The sequence below is a fragment of the Artibeus jamaicensis genome, unplaced genomic scaffold (assembly GCF_021234435.1).
Source record: "Artibeus jamaicensis isolate MK-2021 breed Jamaican fruit bat unplaced genomic scaffold, CSHL_Jam_final scaffold_1964, whole genome shotgun sequence".
Taxonomy (NCBI): Eukaryota; Metazoa; Chordata; class Mammalia; order Chiroptera; family Phyllostomidae; genus Artibeus; species Artibeus jamaicensis.
Window position 1 is genome coordinate 71,418,096 of NW_026522030.1, and position 17,883 is coordinate 71,435,978.

Sequence of the window (17,883 nt, forward strand, 5' to 3'; positions counted from 1 at the left end):
CCTCAGACTCTCGCTTCTGATGCCCTTACTTGTCTCCTGCCTCTGAAACCATAGCATTATATCCAATTTCAGTTCTAAATTCAGGAGTTTATTCTTCATCCCTTTCAGCCTCAAAGACACACATTTTTGGCACTCCACTGTTTGGTGCTTCCCCCACTGCAAAGTAGCCACATGACTTTTATAAACAGTAGGAGAAGATGTTTCAGAAACTGACACTGTGAAATTTGTCCTGTAACTCAGCTGGATTGTAACCATCTTGAGTCAAATGACCATGATCTCTGAGGCTCCTTTCTATCTGGAAATCCTATGTATGTGTAACCACTTATTTAATATGTGAATTTTTCCTTATTAAAATAATTTACCTTTGTCTTATGGATCACTTGTCAAATTTTGTTCCATCTAAGGGTTAGTTCAGGCACAGCCAACGGGCAGCTGACCTAGGAGCTGCATATTTATCACTAGGAGAGCAAGAAGGCCCCTTGCCATCCTTCCAATGGGCCACTGGCACCTTTAATTATGTCTCAAGAGCCCAATTACACTTTTTGCCATGGAAAAGGTTAACATTTTAAAAACAAAAAAAAAATCCCAGCTCTACTTTGAAATTGAGTTTTATTTTAAAACATAAAAATATACATCCTTTTAAAACATAAAAGTGCAAAAGTTGTTAGGCAAGTCAATCATACCAAACTCTTTATACAATAATTAAAGAAGTGGCAACATTTTAGCAGTATAAGATATCACACAATTCAGATCACAGCTTAGATCTTCAAGACTCAAGTGTTTTATCCCACACAATATGGTCTGGTCAGTTTTCAGATAAAATTCCTCCTTTGGACATTCTGTCTTGATTAAGTCTCTCTTTATCACCAGTATCTCATACCGTAGGATAGCTGGCTTCAGTGGCAATTCCACAGTGGTTGTCCCGGTCTCTGGCCATCTTTATGTAGCCATTCATACCCCAAACTGTACCCCAGCTGAAAGTAGAGAGGGTTTTCTATCTTATATAAAGAATCAGACACATTTATCTTTGTTAACAATAATGGCTGACACTTAAACAATGCACCTGAAGCCCACACAAATTCAGAAAGAAGCAGGAGAGTCAGCTGTTCTTTTTCATGGCTGAGTTCAAAACCTGCACATGACTTCTATCCAAAAACTTCTCACAGAAGTACAAAATTAGAAATTGAGAAAGAAAATTCTTGGGGCCAGATGTGTTTCAGAATTTTTTAAAAAATTCAAATTTAGAAATGCAGTGGTAACAAAACTGTATCAATGCCCTGGCAAGCTTAAGGACCTCTGGCCAGGATGGAGGCATAGGTAGATACACTATGTCTCATCACACAACCAAAAGAAGGACAACAACTGATTTAAAAAAAAACAACTAGAACTGCCTGCAAATCAAACTGTATAGAAGTCCGACAACAAAGGAGTTAAAGAAGAAACATTCATCCAGAGCAGTAGGAGAGGCAGAGATGGGCAGCTGAGGTGGAGAGCACTGGCAGCAAGGTGGCAGTTGGCAGACTGGGTGGTCCCACATTTTCATGTGGATAGACCAGGAGGAATGAGAAATGAGACAGACCCCACAACCCAGGGTTCCAGTGAGGGGAAAGAAAACCTCAAAACCTCTGACTGAAAAAACCTGTGAGAGTTGCAGCGGCGGGAGAAACTCCCAGCCTCACAGGAATATTCATTGGAAAGACCTACAGAGTCCTACAATGTACACAAAACCACACACCTGGGAATCAGGACCAGAAGGGCCCAATTTGCTTGTGCATAGTGGAGGAAATTACTGAAAGCCCAGCAAGTGACATTATTTCCTCTTGGATCCCTCCCCCACATACAAAACCACAATGCAGCAATGTGGGTGGCCCCACCATGGTGAATACCTAAGGCTCTGTCCCTTACTACATAGTATATGTAGGGACATAGTATATAAGGGACATAGTATATGTTCTAAGACTAAAAAATAAAAATAAAAAGCCCAAATGAAAGAACAGATCAAAGCTCTAGAAAAAATACAACTAAGTGATGAGAGATAGCCAACCTATCAGATACACAGTTCAAAACACTGGTAATCAGGATGCTCACAGAATTGGTTGGGTATGGTCACAAAATAGAGGAAAGAGTTAAGGCTATGAAAAGTGAAATAAAGGAAAATGTACAGGGAACCAAGAGTGAAGAGAAGGAAACCAGGACTCAAATCAACAATTTGGAACAGAAAGAAGAATTAAACATTCAACTAGAACAGAATGAAGAAACAAGAATTCAAAAACATGAGGGCAGGCTTAGGAACATCTGGGACAACTTTAAACATTCCAATATCTGAATCATAGGGGTGCCAGAAGGAGAAGAGGAAGAGGAAGAAATTGAAAACTTATTTGAAAACATAATGAAGGAGAACTTCCCCAATCTGGCAAAAAAAAATAGACTTCCAGGAAGTCTAGGAAGCTCAGAAAGTCACAAAGAATATGGACCCAAGGAAGCACATACCAAGGCACATCTTAATTACACTTGCCAAGATTAAAGATAAGGAGAGAATCTTAAAAGCAGCAAGAGAAAAGGTGACAGTTACCTACAAAGGAGTTCCCATAAGATTGTCAGCTGATTTCTCAAAAGAGACCTTAAAGACAAGAAGGGGCTGGGAAGAAGTATTCCAAGTCATGAAAGGCAAGGACCTACATACAAGATTACTCTCTCCAGCATAGCTATCATTTAGAATGGAAGAGCAGATAAAGTGCTTCTCAGATAAGGTTAAGTTCAAGGAGTTCATCATCATCAAGCCCTTATTATGTGGAATGTTAAAGGGATTTATCTAAGAAAAATAACATAAAAATATGAACAGTAAAATGACAACAAACTCATAACTATTAACAACTGAACCTAAATAAAAACAAAAACAAACTAAGCAAGCAATTAGAACAGGAACAGAACCATAGAAATGGAGATCACATGGAGGGTTATTAGTGTGGAGGGGAATGAGGGAAGAAGGGGGAAAAGATACAGTGAATAAGTAACATAAATGGTAGGTTGAAAATAGAGAGGGGGAGGTTAAGAATAGCATAGGAAATGTAGAAGCCAAAGAACTTTTATGTACAACCATGGACATGAACTAAAGGTGGGGAGGGGGAATGTGGGTGGGAGAGAGGGTTCAGGGTGAAGGAGAAAAAAGGGGTGAATATGGGACAACTACAATAGCATAATCCATATAATATATTTAAAAATGCTCTGGCAAGCTTGAGATAATATCTTCACATTATAAGCATATATTCATGTTTGTGTTCACCTTAAGTGGGATTAAAGACTTCTGGGATTTCAGAAGTGTGTTCAAAGGTTTGAGTACCTATATCCAAATACTGATTCCAAAAAGGATTCCCTTTCCAATATCAAACATAATTATTTGTGGCATTTTTTACCTGTTCTTGACAATCCAATATTTATTATCTGGTAGTGCTCCTTCAGAGCCATAGCCAACAACCAGAACACCATGATTCAGGTCCTCACGGCTGCATTTTGGGTCATAATAAATACCTGAGAAAGTAAAAGTCAATGTGGGGTGAGAACCTTCTAGTGACACATGATAGCAATTCAGCCTATCAACCACCATAAGGGAGGCATCCCAAAATTCAGTCAAATAACATAAATCTAGGTAAGATTTAAAAACAAGATTTTTTTGCCCTTGCCAGGTGGTTCAGTTAATTGGAGCATTGTTCCATAACCCAAAAGGTTCAGTTCCCAGTTAGGGCAAAAACCTAGGTTGTGGGTTTGATCCCTGGTCAGGGCATGTACGGGAGGCAACTGACCAATGTTTCTATGTTTCTCTCTCACATTGATGTTTCTCTCTACCCTACCCCTGACCTTCCTCTCTCTCCAAAACCAATAGATATATGCTCGAGTAAGTATTAAAAGAAAATAAAAGATTTTAAAAAATCTAGGCTAGGGTGCTAGGCCCTCCTGTAATGCTAACAGAAATATAAATTGCCACCAGGTATTGTATGTGCCCTAACCAGGGATCAAACCCACAACTTTTTGATAGATGGGACAATGGTCCAACCAGTTGAGCCACCTGGCCGGGACAACCACTATCACTTTTAAGAACAACTTGTCAAGAGGCATAAAAGACCACTCACTGAAACCTTATTCTACTTTAGGATGTCAGTCTAAGAAAACAGCTCAGAACACAGAATTAGTTGAACCAAGGGTTTTTCCAGTTTTAATTTCAGTAGTAAAATTCTTTGAAAATTAAAAAAAAAACTTTTTATCCTCACCCAAGGACATTTTTTTGTTGCCTTTAGAGAGGAAAGGAAAGAAAGAAAAGGAGAGAGAAACATCAATGTGAGAGAGAAATATTGATTGGTCGCCTTCTTGTACATGCCTCAACTGGGGACTGAACCCACAACCTGGACATGTGCCCTGACCAGGGATTGAACCTGTCACCATGTGATTTGTGGGGTGATGCTCCCACCAACTGAGCCACACTGTCCAGGGCAAATTCTCTGAATATTTTAAAGGTCTACCAATTTTTAAAAAATCAAGTAAATTAAGCTGTATTGATCAAATTATGTAGCCACCTGACATATTTACAAAGCACTTAAAATCATGGGGATGTGGTTTAAGTATTGTCAAATGGACAACATCTGGTGCAAATATTACATATATGGGATGCCCACCTATGTTAAATTCACACACCCAGAAATTCTACATTGAATTCTACATAAAGAAGAGCTAGTCTTCCTGTATGTCAGGGTGGTTTTTTATCATTTTTCTGCCTAAATTTATATAAAGAGAAATGCTTACCTCTTTTATAGAATTGGAAGGATATAAGGCTTGCATCTATACCAACAGAAATGGGCCCCACACTTGCCACTGCTTTCATAAGAGATGTCTCCCGCTTATAGATGTTCACATAACCAGTGTCATTGGCAGCAGAAAACTCAGGCTTGTATTTGCAAGATTCATCCTTTAAAGGTAGAAGGGGAGGGGCCTGATTACAACCCACTTCCTGGAGAATGAGTTCAAGAGAGTTTGTAGTTTAATGATTTCCAAAAAAAGATTGTAGTAAAGCATTCCAAGAGGTGAAGTGCTATTGGTTGCTCTGAAATCGAAGAACTAGCTGGTGTGTCTATTCAGTGAGATATTCTCAGTCTACCTGCCCATGAGAATTTTTTTCCTCTGGAGAAATCTGTACTATATACAAAGTGGTGTGTAAATCTCCATGTAGCATGGAAGTAGGAACAGCTATATGGTAACCATCTAAATGGAGATTTGGGTAGTTCTGACAGTTTGCAGATATAGATTGTGCAGATGTAGATTCTACAGCCTAAACCGTGAATTTTGAATATGGCATTTGCTTTCTCTGAGGGGTTCAACTCTCAAAAACAGTGATGAAATAGTAAGATAAGAAGTGTGGAGTTTGGAAGATGTGGCCAAGTAGGTGGAAACTGAGCCCCCTTGCTTGTGTCCCCAGCATGAATTTTTGACTGATCTGAAAAGTGACCTGAAAAATCAACAAAATCTTAGCTGATAAAAATTTTTGAAGCCAAGGAGTGTGGAGGGAGGCTTTGTTCCATCCAGTAAGAGATTTTACAAGTTAAAGGGGAAATACTCTGCATGAAGTGACTGAAGCAAAGAAGAGAGCAGAGGAGACACAGTACAGCTTGGGGGCTCCCACCTCTCTCAGAGTAGGGAGGCTTGGTCCTGCACAGGGAACCCCCAACCCTTATTGGGAGAGACTTGGGAGGATATACAGTCTGGGAGACTTGGGCTGCACACACACACCAAGCAGAATATCCATGGCTGGCAGCACCAAGTGGGAGAGTCTAGGAGACAAATCCTGGCTGTCAGAGGTACGGGCAGGCTGTGGCCAGCCCTGAGCAAGAAAGACCTTTTGCCTTTGGGATAGTGAAGTGTGTGGAGAGTTTCACAGTGGCCCAGAGCTTCAGTATGGATGCTACACAGGGACGTTTTTAAAGAGAGGAATGAAGGTATGGCCGAGCAGAGAACCTGCACACATGCACAGCTGTCCTGCCAGCAAAGAGGCCAGATTCAAAGCACAGTTCATGCCCACTGAGCCCAGCTGGCCAGGAAGAGTAGAAGGCTGCACAGTGAAGGGATTGTGGGGCTCCACCCAGTGCAACTGATGTGCAGGGGGCTGCATGCTGAGCAAAAGGTTTGAGTCTGAGTCTCCTGCAAGAGCAATGAGCCAGGAACTGGATGGGCTGGAGCTGAGTGCCTGAGATTCTTTGTAGTCAGGCAGGGCCACGCAAACTTCAGAATACAAACCTATGGGAAGGAGAAAAATGTGCATCCCCCACATGCGGGATTGCAAACTCTGTAAGGCCAGGCTCAAGAGTCCCCTGCCTGGTGTGTATCCTTAGGGGTAAAAAGGATCTCCAAAGGGGCCCTTTATGAACTTTTCTCAGAAACTCTGCTGGCTCCTCCTCAGGACCTATCCATTGAACAGCAGAACAGAGAGATTAGAAATTGGCACAGCAAGAGTTACTAAGGGCCCCACCCAGCCTTGGCTCTCACACAGAGCTGCCATCAGCACCAAGCAGTAAAGAGCTGATCCTTTTACACAGATTGATCCCTCACATGAAACAGACAACTAATTCATCAGAAGCTATAGATTAGTAAAAATTATCTGGGACAGACTAAGATGCATAGCACAGGGGCAAAGAACATACCCACCACCTTCCCCGAAGGCTGAACAGTACCTCCTGAGGAATGATCCAGGGATCTCACCCTCCTGATTGCACCAGAGGCCCCCACAGGAGGCAGCTGGAGATGGTACATGTGGTGCTGTTGGACATTAAATGAACCACCCCTTGGCCTTGTGCTGATAAAAAGCCAGCAGGACAGAACAGTGGGGACCAGCCAAGCCTGAAGGAGACAGCCACAGACTGTGTATTGCTTGTAGCTTTGAACAGGCTGCTTAAAGCTAGACTGGGACTGCAACTGACATCAGGGACAGATCCTGAAGGAGAAGACAATGGATGAATACTAGACCCTGCTGGAACAAATTCCGCCTTATTATTTTTGTTATTGGTGTTATTTTGTTCTACTGCATAGCTTTTTGACATTATTTCTTTGTCTTCAATTTGTTCTTATCTCACTATTTTTATTTTATTTTACATATTTATTAATTTTATTATTTTAGTTTCAATTCCAAACTCAAATTATACTCTTCTTTTCTCTTACTCCATTTTGCCTTCATCCTTCTCTTTCTTATTTTTATATTAAATATTTTTCCCTTTCTACTCCTTGTTTCTGTTCCTCACTCTATTTCTCTTCCCTCCATCCTCTCAAAACCATCTTTGTTTTCATTAGTCATCTCACATTCTTTTCCCCTTTCTTATAAAATCCTTATTGTCATTCCACATTTATTAATATTTGTTCAGTTGTCATTGATGTTGGGGTTGTTGTTACATTTCTTCAATTTTATCCCTCAGTGATCACTATTTTTTATTTCAAATCTTATATTTTACTGTTTCCCATCCTATTTTATTTCACCTTCTTCCTGCCCTGTCTGATTTTCATTTTAAGCTTTATTTTCTCTCTTTCTTAGCCTTGTTTCTAATGCTTACGTGTATTACTTCTCTCCCTTCTGTCCTCTCAAAATCAGGTTTTTTTTTACTTTAGACATCTCACAATCATTTTCCCCTTTTATTTCTTTTTTTCTTTCTTATAATATTATTCTCTTTCCACTTTTATCAATCTTTGCTCCTTTGTGGTAGATATCACTGCTGTGGTTTTTCTTCAATTTGGTTCTTATTTTTTCAGGATTTTTTCTCCAAATCCTCATATTGTACTTTTTCCTTGTCTTATTCCAGTTTGCCCTATTCCCTCCATATTTTATTTATGTGGTAAATTGCATTATCTCTTTTTCTTCACCTTATTTCTATTCCCTACTCTTATTATTTCTTCTCTCCCTGCCCTCTCAAAATCATTTTTCTTTCCATTGGTTACCTTATATTCTTTTCTCCTTTCATATAATATTATTATTTCCTTTCCTAAATAAATATTAAGCTCATTTGTTGTTAATATCATGGTAGTGGTTGGGGGGTATTTTTACTACTGTGGGTTTTGTTTGCTGGATTGTTTTGTTTTGTTCTGGCAGCTCCTGTACAAGAGCATATGAGATGTGGTGCACTCTCAGTCAGCCAGCCAGAGGGGAGAGCCCAACAATGAATAAGTCAACCAAAATCTAATTACAAAAAAAGAGCCCACAAAAACTGTATAAAATACATCACTAGAGTATCCAGCTCAGGAGTTCGGGAGATTGTACCACTGAATACCACAGGTCTACTACCACAGAAGTTTAAGGGAACAGCAGGATAATATGAAACATAACTATTCACATCATAGAGATTCCAGAAGAAGAAAAAAAAGGAACAAGGGATAGAAAAACTGTTTGAAAACATAATGATAGAAAAATTTCCTAACTTGATGAGGGAAAAAGTCATGTAGGTTCAGGAAGCACAGAGGATCCCAGTCAAGATTAATTTAAAGAGGTCTACACCAAGACACATTATAATTAAAATGGTGAAATTCAAAGACAAAGAGAGAATCTTAAAGGCAAAAATAGAGAAATAGCTAATAACATACATGGGAGCTCTGATAAGGCTATGAGCAGATTTCTCAATAGAAACATTACAAGCCAGAAGGGAATGGAATAAAATGTTCCAAGTAATGAAAATCAAATACCTATGACCAAGACTACTCTACCCAGCAAGGCTCACATTTAAAATGGAAGGCAAAATAAGGAGCTTCCCAGACCAAAAAAAAAAAAAGGCGAAGAGAATACATCTCCACCAAACCAGCATTGCAAGAGATGCTGAAAGGATTGCTTTAAGAAGATAAAGGGCTGCTTTAAGATGATAGATAGATAGATAGATAGATAGATAGATAGATAGATAGAAGAACATAGGCACAGTGGGAAAATATGGCAATGAATAAGTACCTATCAATAATAACCTTAAGTGTAAATATATTCAATACTCCAATGAAAATACATAGGATAGCTGAATGGATAAGAAAACATGCCTCACATATATGCTCTCTACAAGAGACCCACCTCAGAACAAAAGACTTAAAGAGGCTGAAAGTGAAAGGATGAAAAAAATATTCCAAGCAAATAGACATGAAAAAAAAATTGGGGGTAGCAATACTTGTACAGGCAAAATAGACTTAAAAACAGAGGCCATAACAAGAGACAAAGAAGGTCTCTACATAATACTTTAGGGAGTTTTCCAACAAGAGGATATAACCCCTATAAACATATATGCACCCAACATAGGAGCACTGAAATACATCACAAAATCTTGGAGGGCTTTAAGAAGGAGATCTACATCAACACAGTCCCTATAGAAGATTTTAACACCTAACTGTCAACAATGGATAGATCATCCAAATAAAAAATCAACAAGGATATTGTGGCATTGAACAACACCTTAGATGATATGGAACTAATTGATATTTATAGAGTTTTCACCCCAAAGAAGCAAAATATACACTCTTTTCAAATGCACATGGATCATTTTCAAAGAAAGACCACAAAACAAGCCTTAACAAATTCAAGAAAATTGAAACCATATCCAGCATTTTCTCAGATCACATTGTCTTGAAACTAAAAACCAACCTCAAGTAAAAAACTCAAAAATATTTAAATACAAGGTTACTGTACAACATGTTATTAAATAATGAATAGGTTAACAATGAGATCAAAGGAGAAATAAAAAATTACATGAAAACAAATGAAAATGAACACACAACAACCCAAAACCTATGGGGTTTGTGTGGACTCCCTCACAGCAAAGGCAGTCCTGAGAGGGAAATTCATAGCAATATAGGTGTAACTAAAGAGATTAAAAAACTCAAATAAACAACCTAACCCTACATCTAAAAGATCTAGAGGAACAACAACAAACAAAGCCGAGAGTGTGTAGGAGGAAGGAAATAACCAAGATCAGAGCAGAATAAATAACATAGAGACTAAAAGGACAATTCAAAGGATCCATGAATCTAGGAGCTGGTTCTTTGAAAAGATAAACAAAATTGACAAATGTTTAACCAGAATCATCAAGAAAAAAAGAGAGAGGACCCAAATAAATAAAATCAGAAATGAAAGAGAAGTAGTAACTGATACCACAGAAAAACAAAGGATTGTAAGAAATGACTATGAACAACTATATGCCCCCAAATTGGAAAACCTGGGCAAATGAACACATTTCTAGAAATATACAATCATCCAAAACTGTATCAAGAAGCAGAAACCCTGAGTAGTCTGATAACAACTAGCAAAATTGAAGCAGTAACCAAAAACCTCTCAGCACACAAAAGCCCTGGCTGGAAAACTTCACAGGTGAATTTTATCAAACATTCAAAGGAGAACTAACTCCTATTTGTTTCAAACTATTTTTAAAAATTCAAGAAGAGGAAAGACTCCCAAACTCTTTTTATAAGGCCAGCATCATCCTAATCCCAGAACCAGATAAATGCACATCAAAGAAAGAAAATTACAGGCCAATATTGCTGATGAACATAGATGCTAAAATCCTCAAGAAAATATTGGCAAACCTCATCCAACCATCTATTAAAAGGATCATACACCATGATCATGTAGAATTCATCCCAGGGATGCAAGGATACTACAATATTAGCAAATCAATAAACATAATACATCACATAAACAAAAGGAAAAACAAAAATCACATAATCATAGCAATAGATGCTGCAAAGCATTTGATAAAGTACAGCACCAATTTATGATAAAAAAACATTTAGCAAAGTGGAAGTATAGGGAGCATTCCTCAACATAGTAAAGGCCACATATGAGAAATCTACTGCCAACATCATACTCAAAGGGCAAAAACTAAAAGCTTTTCCTTTACAATCAGGAAAATGTCCACTCTCACCATTCTTTTTTTTTTACTTTATTTTTTTCCTCAAGTTATTTTTCAAGTACAGTTTTTTTGCCTGTTTCTCCCATCCCAGCCCCCCACCCCGTGCTCCCCACCTCCCTCCCATTTCCACCCCCCCCCAGTTCTCATCCCTGTGTCCTTCATATTTGCTTCTCCAAATCCCTCCCATTTTTCCCCCTTAAATTCCCTCCCCTCTCCCCTCTGGTCGCTGTCCCCTTGCTCTCTATTTCAGTGTCTTTGTTTTTATTTTGCTTGCTTGTTTGTTTTGTTGTTTAGCTTTCTGTTAAAGGTGAGATCATATGGTATTTGTCTTTCAACACCTGGCCTATTTCACTCGGCATAATGCTTTCCAGTTCCATCCATGTTGTTGCAAAGGGCACTCTCACCATTCTTAATCAACATAGTACTGGAAATACTAGCCATAGTGATCAGACAATAAAATGCATCTAAATTGGGAAGGAGGAAGTAAAACTGTCACTATATGCAGACAACATGATAGTGTACATAGCCTAAATAGCCTCAGCAACCTTGAGAGAGGAGAATAAAGTTGGAGGGATCAAAGTATCTCATAAAACTAACAGATCAAAATAGCCTGGTCCTGGTATTCACAGATATAAAACAAACATTTCAAAATTTATATGGAATCATAAACAACCCTGAATAGCTGCAGCAATTTTGAGAAAGAAGAACAAAGTAGGAAGGATCACAATACCTGATATCAAACTGTGTTATAAGGCCACAGTAATCAATGCAGTCTGTTACTGGCATAAGAACAGACACATAGTTCAATGGAACAGAATAGAGAACCCTGAAATAATCCCATCTCTCTATGGTCAATTAATATTTGCCAAAAAAGGCACAAGCACACAATGGAGTAAATTTAGTCTTTTCAACAAATGGTGTTGGGAGAACTGGACAGGTACATGCAAAATGATGAAACTCGACCACCGACTTATACCATACACCAGAATAAACTCAAAATGGATAAAAGACTTAAATATAAGTTATGGTACCATAAAAGTCTTAGTGGAAAACATAAGCAGTAAAATTTCAAATATCCCACATAGCAATATTTTTGCTGCTATATCTCCTAGGGCAAGGGAAATAAAGGAAAAAATAAACAAATGGGACTACATAAAGTTAAAAAGCTTCCATGTGGTCAAAGAAACCATCATCAAAATAAAAAAGGATCTTATTGTACAGAAAAATATATCTATTAAGGATATTTTGAACAAGGATTGATCTCAAAAATAAATAAAGAACTCATAAGCCAGGCAGTGAAAGACAAATAGTGTATGATTTCATCCGTAAGTGGAATCTAATCAACAAAACAAACAAACATGCAACATATATCCAGAGACACTGAAATAAAGAACAAACTGATAGTAATCAGAGGGGAGGAGAAAGGGGGATAAAGAGGGAAAACAGGGCAAGAGCCATCAAGGAATATGTATAAAGGAAACATGGACAAAGCCAAAGGGGGTAGGTTCTAGTGTGGGAGGCAGGGATGGATGAGGTGGGGGGCATAGTGGGGTGCAAATGGAGACAACTGTACTTGAACAATAATTTTGAAAAAAGAACTCATATGACTCCCATCAGGAAGACAAACAATCCAATTAAAAAATGGGAAAAGGAGCTGAATAGACACTTCTCCAAGGAGGATATATAGATGGCCCATAAACATATGAAAAGATGCTCAACATCACTAGCCATCAGAGAGATGCAAATTAAAGCCACAATGACATATCATTTCACACCTGTTAAAATGGCTATCATTAATAAATCAACAAACAAGTGCTGGTGAGGATGTAGATAAAGGGGAACCTTAGTGGACTGTTGGTGGGAATGCAGATTGGTACAGCCACTGTGGAAAACAGTATGGAGCTTCCTCAAACAATTAAAAATGGATCTGCCTTTTGACCCAGCAATCCCACTGCTGGGAATATACCCTAAGAATCCAAAAACACCAATTCAAAGGAACTTATGCATCTCTATGTTCGTAGCAGCACTATTTACAATAACCAAGTGGCAGAAACAGCCTAAATGCCCATCAGTAAATGAGTGGATCAAAAAACTGGTACAGTTACGTAATGGAATACTATGCCTCAGCTGAAATGACAGCATGGATGGGACTGGAGAATATTCTAACTGAAACAAGCCAGGCAGTGAAAGACAAATACCATATGATCTCACTTATAAGAGGAATATAATGAACAAAATAAACCAACAAGCAAAATAGAACTAGAGACATAAAAACATGGAATGGACTGACAGTGGCTGGAGGCAAGGAGGATAATGGTGAAAAGAAGGGGACAGGACTAGTCAAAGAACATGTATGGATGACTGATGGACATGGACAATAGCGTAGGGACTGACTGAGGGAGCAGGTGATGGGCTGGGCAGAGGGGGACAAAGAGGGGAAAATTGGGAAAACTGTAATAGAGTAACAGTAAATTTTTTTAATATAAGAAATATATTTTACCCTTGCATGATATGGATAAGATGCCTCTGAGTCCAGGCCTTTGTTGTCCTTGACATACTGGAAGGCATTATGTACTAGGCCCCCATTACAGCCATTATTGCCTTGAGGCTGAGAGCAGTCCACCAGGTTCTGCTCACTCAGGGAAATAAGTTTGCCAGTTTTCCGGAACATCTGTCCTTCAAGGGTTCCAGTTGCACTGAAAGCCCAACAGGAGCCACACTGCCCCTGAAAACAAAATTCAAAAGTGCTTAGTCTACAAAACAAATAGCAAGACTTTGACAACAGCTGGTATATTTAAAAAATGGAAACTGCACACTGTTCCATGATCTACCATTTCATGGAAAGCAACTCCTTTATGACTTTACTCTTGGAGAGAACCCTGGTGAATTCTGTTATACCTGATCCTTCACGGGAGTGACATAGCCTTTCTCTCTCCAATCCACATATGGGGGGATCTCAGCAGAGGGAGATTCTTGAAACAATTTCTTTTTCCTGTACTTCTGGTATTGAAAACCATTCATCACTTGCCTAAATTCTTCATTGGTCTTCGAGGGAAAGGAAATAGGATGTTACAAAGGAAGAGATTATTTTGGAAAAGTACTAGGACAGGGAGCACAAAAACTGAAGCCTCCTGTGCCACACTTACCATGTCACCAAAGGCATTCATTGCCATGGTGAAGCTATGTTTCCCTTGGCTATGTTCCTGATTGTGCAGTTCAATCATTTTCATATTCTTCTCCCACACTGCTCTCCTCCATCCTTCTTCATTCTAGAGACAAAAAAATAGGCTATGACATTTATTTTTATTTAAACCAACTCACCTTCACTAGTGATTCCTGTTTATTCACCAAATGGATTTACAGCAGAGAGGAAGACAAACCACTGTCAGTGGAGGTTTTATACTTCTGGGAGCTGTTCTCCAGCACCCATACAGCAAGGATGTATGCCCGTGTTGTGTCAGTGATGGCATAACAGGGGTGTTATGAAGTTATGGCCTTAGTAAGGGCTGGTCTCAAGAAACTACTCTCTGCTTTAAACTCTCCACAGCAAGGGCCATTTTCTGCGGGTTCCCTCCGAGCAGTTTCAGATGTTATCAACCTCGTCATATAGTTTCTTGTGTGTTGTCTTCCACTGGTTCCATCGTACAGCTAATCTGTGATCAAGTTTTGGAGCAGCTGAGGTTATTCCCAAGCAAAGGGCAGCCAGGAAGAGTGAAGGATTCATGTTTCAGAAACCTAAGACGGAAAAAGAAATGAGTCTCTGATTAGACCCATCTTCTGAAAAGCTACCCTACTTTTCTTCTGAGATGTCTCTTCTACAATGGAGTGAAAAACATTTAATTTATCCTTGCAACTATTTACACAAGGTCTGTGGAGGAAGGCTAAAGACATAAGCAGAGAAAAACAGCCCGGAGACTCCCATTCCCACGACCAGACAGAGTAAGGCTCACCGGGGGTCTGAAAAACAGCTCAGGGTCAGGCAACACAGTTTGCTGCGGGCCAAACCCTGCAAGAGGTGTGCCGCCCCGCTCCCAGCCCCTCGCATCCGCCAGCAGCTTCCAGAGGATGTCCAGGCGGTGCAGGCAGCGGCGCCTCCCACTGCCCAGCGGTACGCTGGGTCAGACCTGCGGACGTCGGCTGGAATCCTGAACCCTCGACTCCAAAGGCTGGCGGCCGTCCCAATTGCCGGAGTGGCCCGGCCGCACCAGGCTGAAGCCAGGGGATGCTCACCTGCGGAGGCAGGGGCTGCCAAAACACTGCAAGTGCTGGTCCGGGCTGGGCTGTGGCCCTCAGGCGGTCCATTTAAGGCCCGCGATTTGCTCTGGCCCGGGCCCCGCCCCCCTACCAGCCAGCGCTGAGATTGGTTGAGCCGGTATGTGGGCGGAGCCTTCAGGTGCTTGGACTCAAGAAGCGCGACGAGGCTTGGTCCCAACCTGTCCCTGGGCAGGTGGTACCTACCTCAGTGGAAAACTCGGGAAAACGAGCTGAGGGCCTCGGGACAGCGCTAAGGAGGGTCTCGCTCCTTCCTGGGGACCTGGGTCAACTAAACACCCCGAATTTCTGCTCTTAGCGAGCGGTTGATGGAAAAAGTGTACGGGACGCTCCAAATGGATTTTCATTGTTACCCTGCCTCCTTTAGTCTAGAGTTCTGGTTAAAATCTCTCCAGCGCGGAGAACAGTAAAATCTAGCCTAGTGGTTCCTGTTTATTCCGCAGCAAACTGTGGGGCAGGCTGTAAGATTACTGTGGTAAGTTTAAATATTAAACGGAAAGGATGAGACTAAGAAACTGTTAGAAAAGGGACATGTAGACTGTTTTTAAAAAAATGCTGGAAGAACATGCAGGGGATAATGAGCACAAGACCAGAGCTTACTGAATTTTTGTTGATTGATTCACTTAATGAATGGGTTGACTGTTTTAACTCTACAGGAAAAGCACTGTTTTATTTCTGTAAATAAAACAAGACAAACATACCATGTTTCTGATTTTTGTTCCTTAAATTCTTGATTATGTACTTTAATATTCAATATATGAATATATTTTCATCCATTTAAAATATTTTCACAGACTGTCATTTAAATCCTGACATTAAGTGTAAAGTGGAAATCACTGAAATAAAACTCACTTAAGCAGATTTCTTATATTAAATCTCAAGAAAAGCTCATTGAGGAAGATGATAAATCCAAAACACAAAGTAAGGAGGTAAACACAGTTTCTCCTTTCCTTCTTTTATTAAACCACATGTTTCTGTAAATAACTCAGAAAAGTCCATTATTTTATAAGTGCCTTCTTACAAATATCAAAACTCTTTTCCATGAAACTGCAACTGGTAGTAAACCGCTTTACAAATAGGTAACTTTTAAAAGAATAATTCTTGGTTCATTGAATTTAAACAAATTGGAGGGGGTTATTATATTGGGAAAAGGTGTTAAGTGATCTTGGGCTCTCAAATACCATCACACTAGACTTGTTCATTCCCCTACAGTTTAAATTTTCCAGAGTTAGGGTAAAGAATTATGTCTCATTTTTCTAGTGAGCCAAAGAAATCTAGATAAATGCATGCAAGAATATGCTTTCACAGATGCCGCATTTTAAATAGGAATCAGGTCAGCCTATCAACTGCATTTTATGAAAGGCAGAGCTGAGGATTGGTCAGGTGACTAAAATGTGACCATTTTAATAATAGTACTCATTTAAGTTATCTCACAAAGAAATGGAGATAGAAGAGTAGGAATAAGAACAAAATGGTTAGCATAATGCATCTTTCTGTAATACAGTATTTAACAAATTTTGTATAATTAGATAATATAATTTCTTGCCTAAATAGCATTCTCCCATATTTCTCTGTCATTTAGATATTTCTTGGTTTCCTTCTAGATTTGGGACACATTTGGCATAAAAAGAATCCATGCTTTCTCCAGTGCATTGCACCACATTCCAGAAACTAAAGGGATGGCGTTCTTTGGAGCAGTACCTGCCACACAGCCTGCTGTGGGGCTAAGGTGCAGGTCAGATTTTCCTCCAGCAATCTTCTCCAGCTGTGACCCAAGGGAAACTGTAGAACCATATATTAGAATATGTACTTACATTTCCTGAATGATTGATTGTGTTGAACTCCATGGTATAATTTTTGAAAATTAGTAAGCTTCAGTCATTTACAGTACAACATAAATTTTGTAATCATCTAAGAGCTTCAGCCTCCAGTTATGTTTGAGCTTCTATTTCCTCAAAGATCTTAAAATAAAAAATTTAATGAATTGGATTTTAAAATTGCATGGATTGCCAGACCATTTGAAAGGATGTCCATTTCAACAAATAATGCTGAGAAAATGGGATATCCATGTGAAAAAGAATGAAGTTGGACTCTTACCTTATACCATATACAAATGTTAACACAAAAATGAATAAAAAACCCAAGTATAATAACTAAAACTATAAAACTTTAGGTGAAAACACAAAAGAATAGTATCATGATATTGAACTTAGTAACAATTTTTTGGTTATGACACCAAAAGAACAGACAACCAAAGAAAAATAGATAAATCAAACTTTATCAAAATTAAAAACTTTAGTTCATCAAAGGACACTCTACTTAATAAAAAATAACTCACAGAATTCAAAAATGTTTGCAAATCATATCAGATTGGAATCCTCCCTCTACAGTTGTGGTAGAAATATAAAATGGTGCAGCTACTGTGGAAAACATAGAACAAATAAAACATAGAATTACCATATCCAGTAAATCCACTTTTGGCTTTATGGCAGGGGGCACAGAACATAATGGATTTTTAAAATATATTTTATTTAAAAAATAAATGCTATTACAATTGTTCCATTTGATTATGCTATTATAATTGTCCCACTTCCCCCCTTCAGTCCCCTCCACCCTGCACACCCCCTCCCACCCACATTCCCCACCTTTAGTTCATGTCCATGTGTCATACATATAAGTTCTTTGGCTTCTGCATTTCCCATACTATTCT

The 17,883-nt window shown here is 39.2% G+C and overlaps 1 protein-coding gene across 3 annotated transcripts; it reads right to left on the minus strand.

The window, feature by feature from the left end:
* Positions 1 to 718: 718 nt before the first annotated feature.
* Positions 719 to 15,184, minus strand: LOC119040361 (procathepsin L-like). Of its 3 annotated transcripts, none has more exons than XM_037133329.2 (8): positions 15,132 to 15,184; positions 14,500 to 14,636; positions 14,048 to 14,170; positions 13,800 to 13,946; positions 13,402 to 13,626; positions 4,795 to 4,957; positions 3,414 to 3,528; positions 719 to 974 (listed from the first exon to the last, which is right to left on the minus strand). In XM_037133329.2, the coding sequence occupies exons 2-8, from the start codon at positions 14,623 to 14,625 to the stop codon at positions 875 to 877; spliced, it is 999 nt and encodes a 332-aa protein (XP_036989224.2). In that variant the 5' UTR covers positions 14,626 to 14,636; positions 15,132 to 15,184; the 3' UTR covers positions 719 to 874. The 3 variants fall into 3 exon arrangements, with proteins under 3 accessions (XP_036989224.2, XP_036989225.2, XP_053512400.1); XM_037133330.2 differs by lacking the exon at positions 15,132 to 15,184 and adding an exon at positions 14,852 to 14,898; XM_053656425.1 differs by lacking the exons at positions 14,500 to 14,636; positions 15,132 to 15,184 and adding an exon at positions 14,282 to 14,336.
* Between the last annotated feature and the right edge of the window lie 2,699 nt (positions 15,185 to 17,883).

What these genes read in the sequence shown, in the direction of transcription:
- LOC119040361 (XM_037133329.2), bottom strand. Translation starts at nt 14,625, where the DNA reads ATGAATCCTTCACTCTTCCTGGCTGCCCTTTGCTTGGGAATAACCTCA. An exon ending in TCACTCCCGTGAAGGATCAG is followed by an intron (nt 13,627 to 13,799) that starts GTATAACAGAAT and finishes TTTTGTTTTCAG; the next exon opens with GGGCAGTGTGGCTCCTGTTG. An exon ending in CTTATCCATATCATGCAAGG is followed by an intron (nt 4,958 to 13,401) that starts GTAAAATATATT and finishes CTACCTTTAAAG; the next exon opens with GATGAATCTTGCAAATACAA.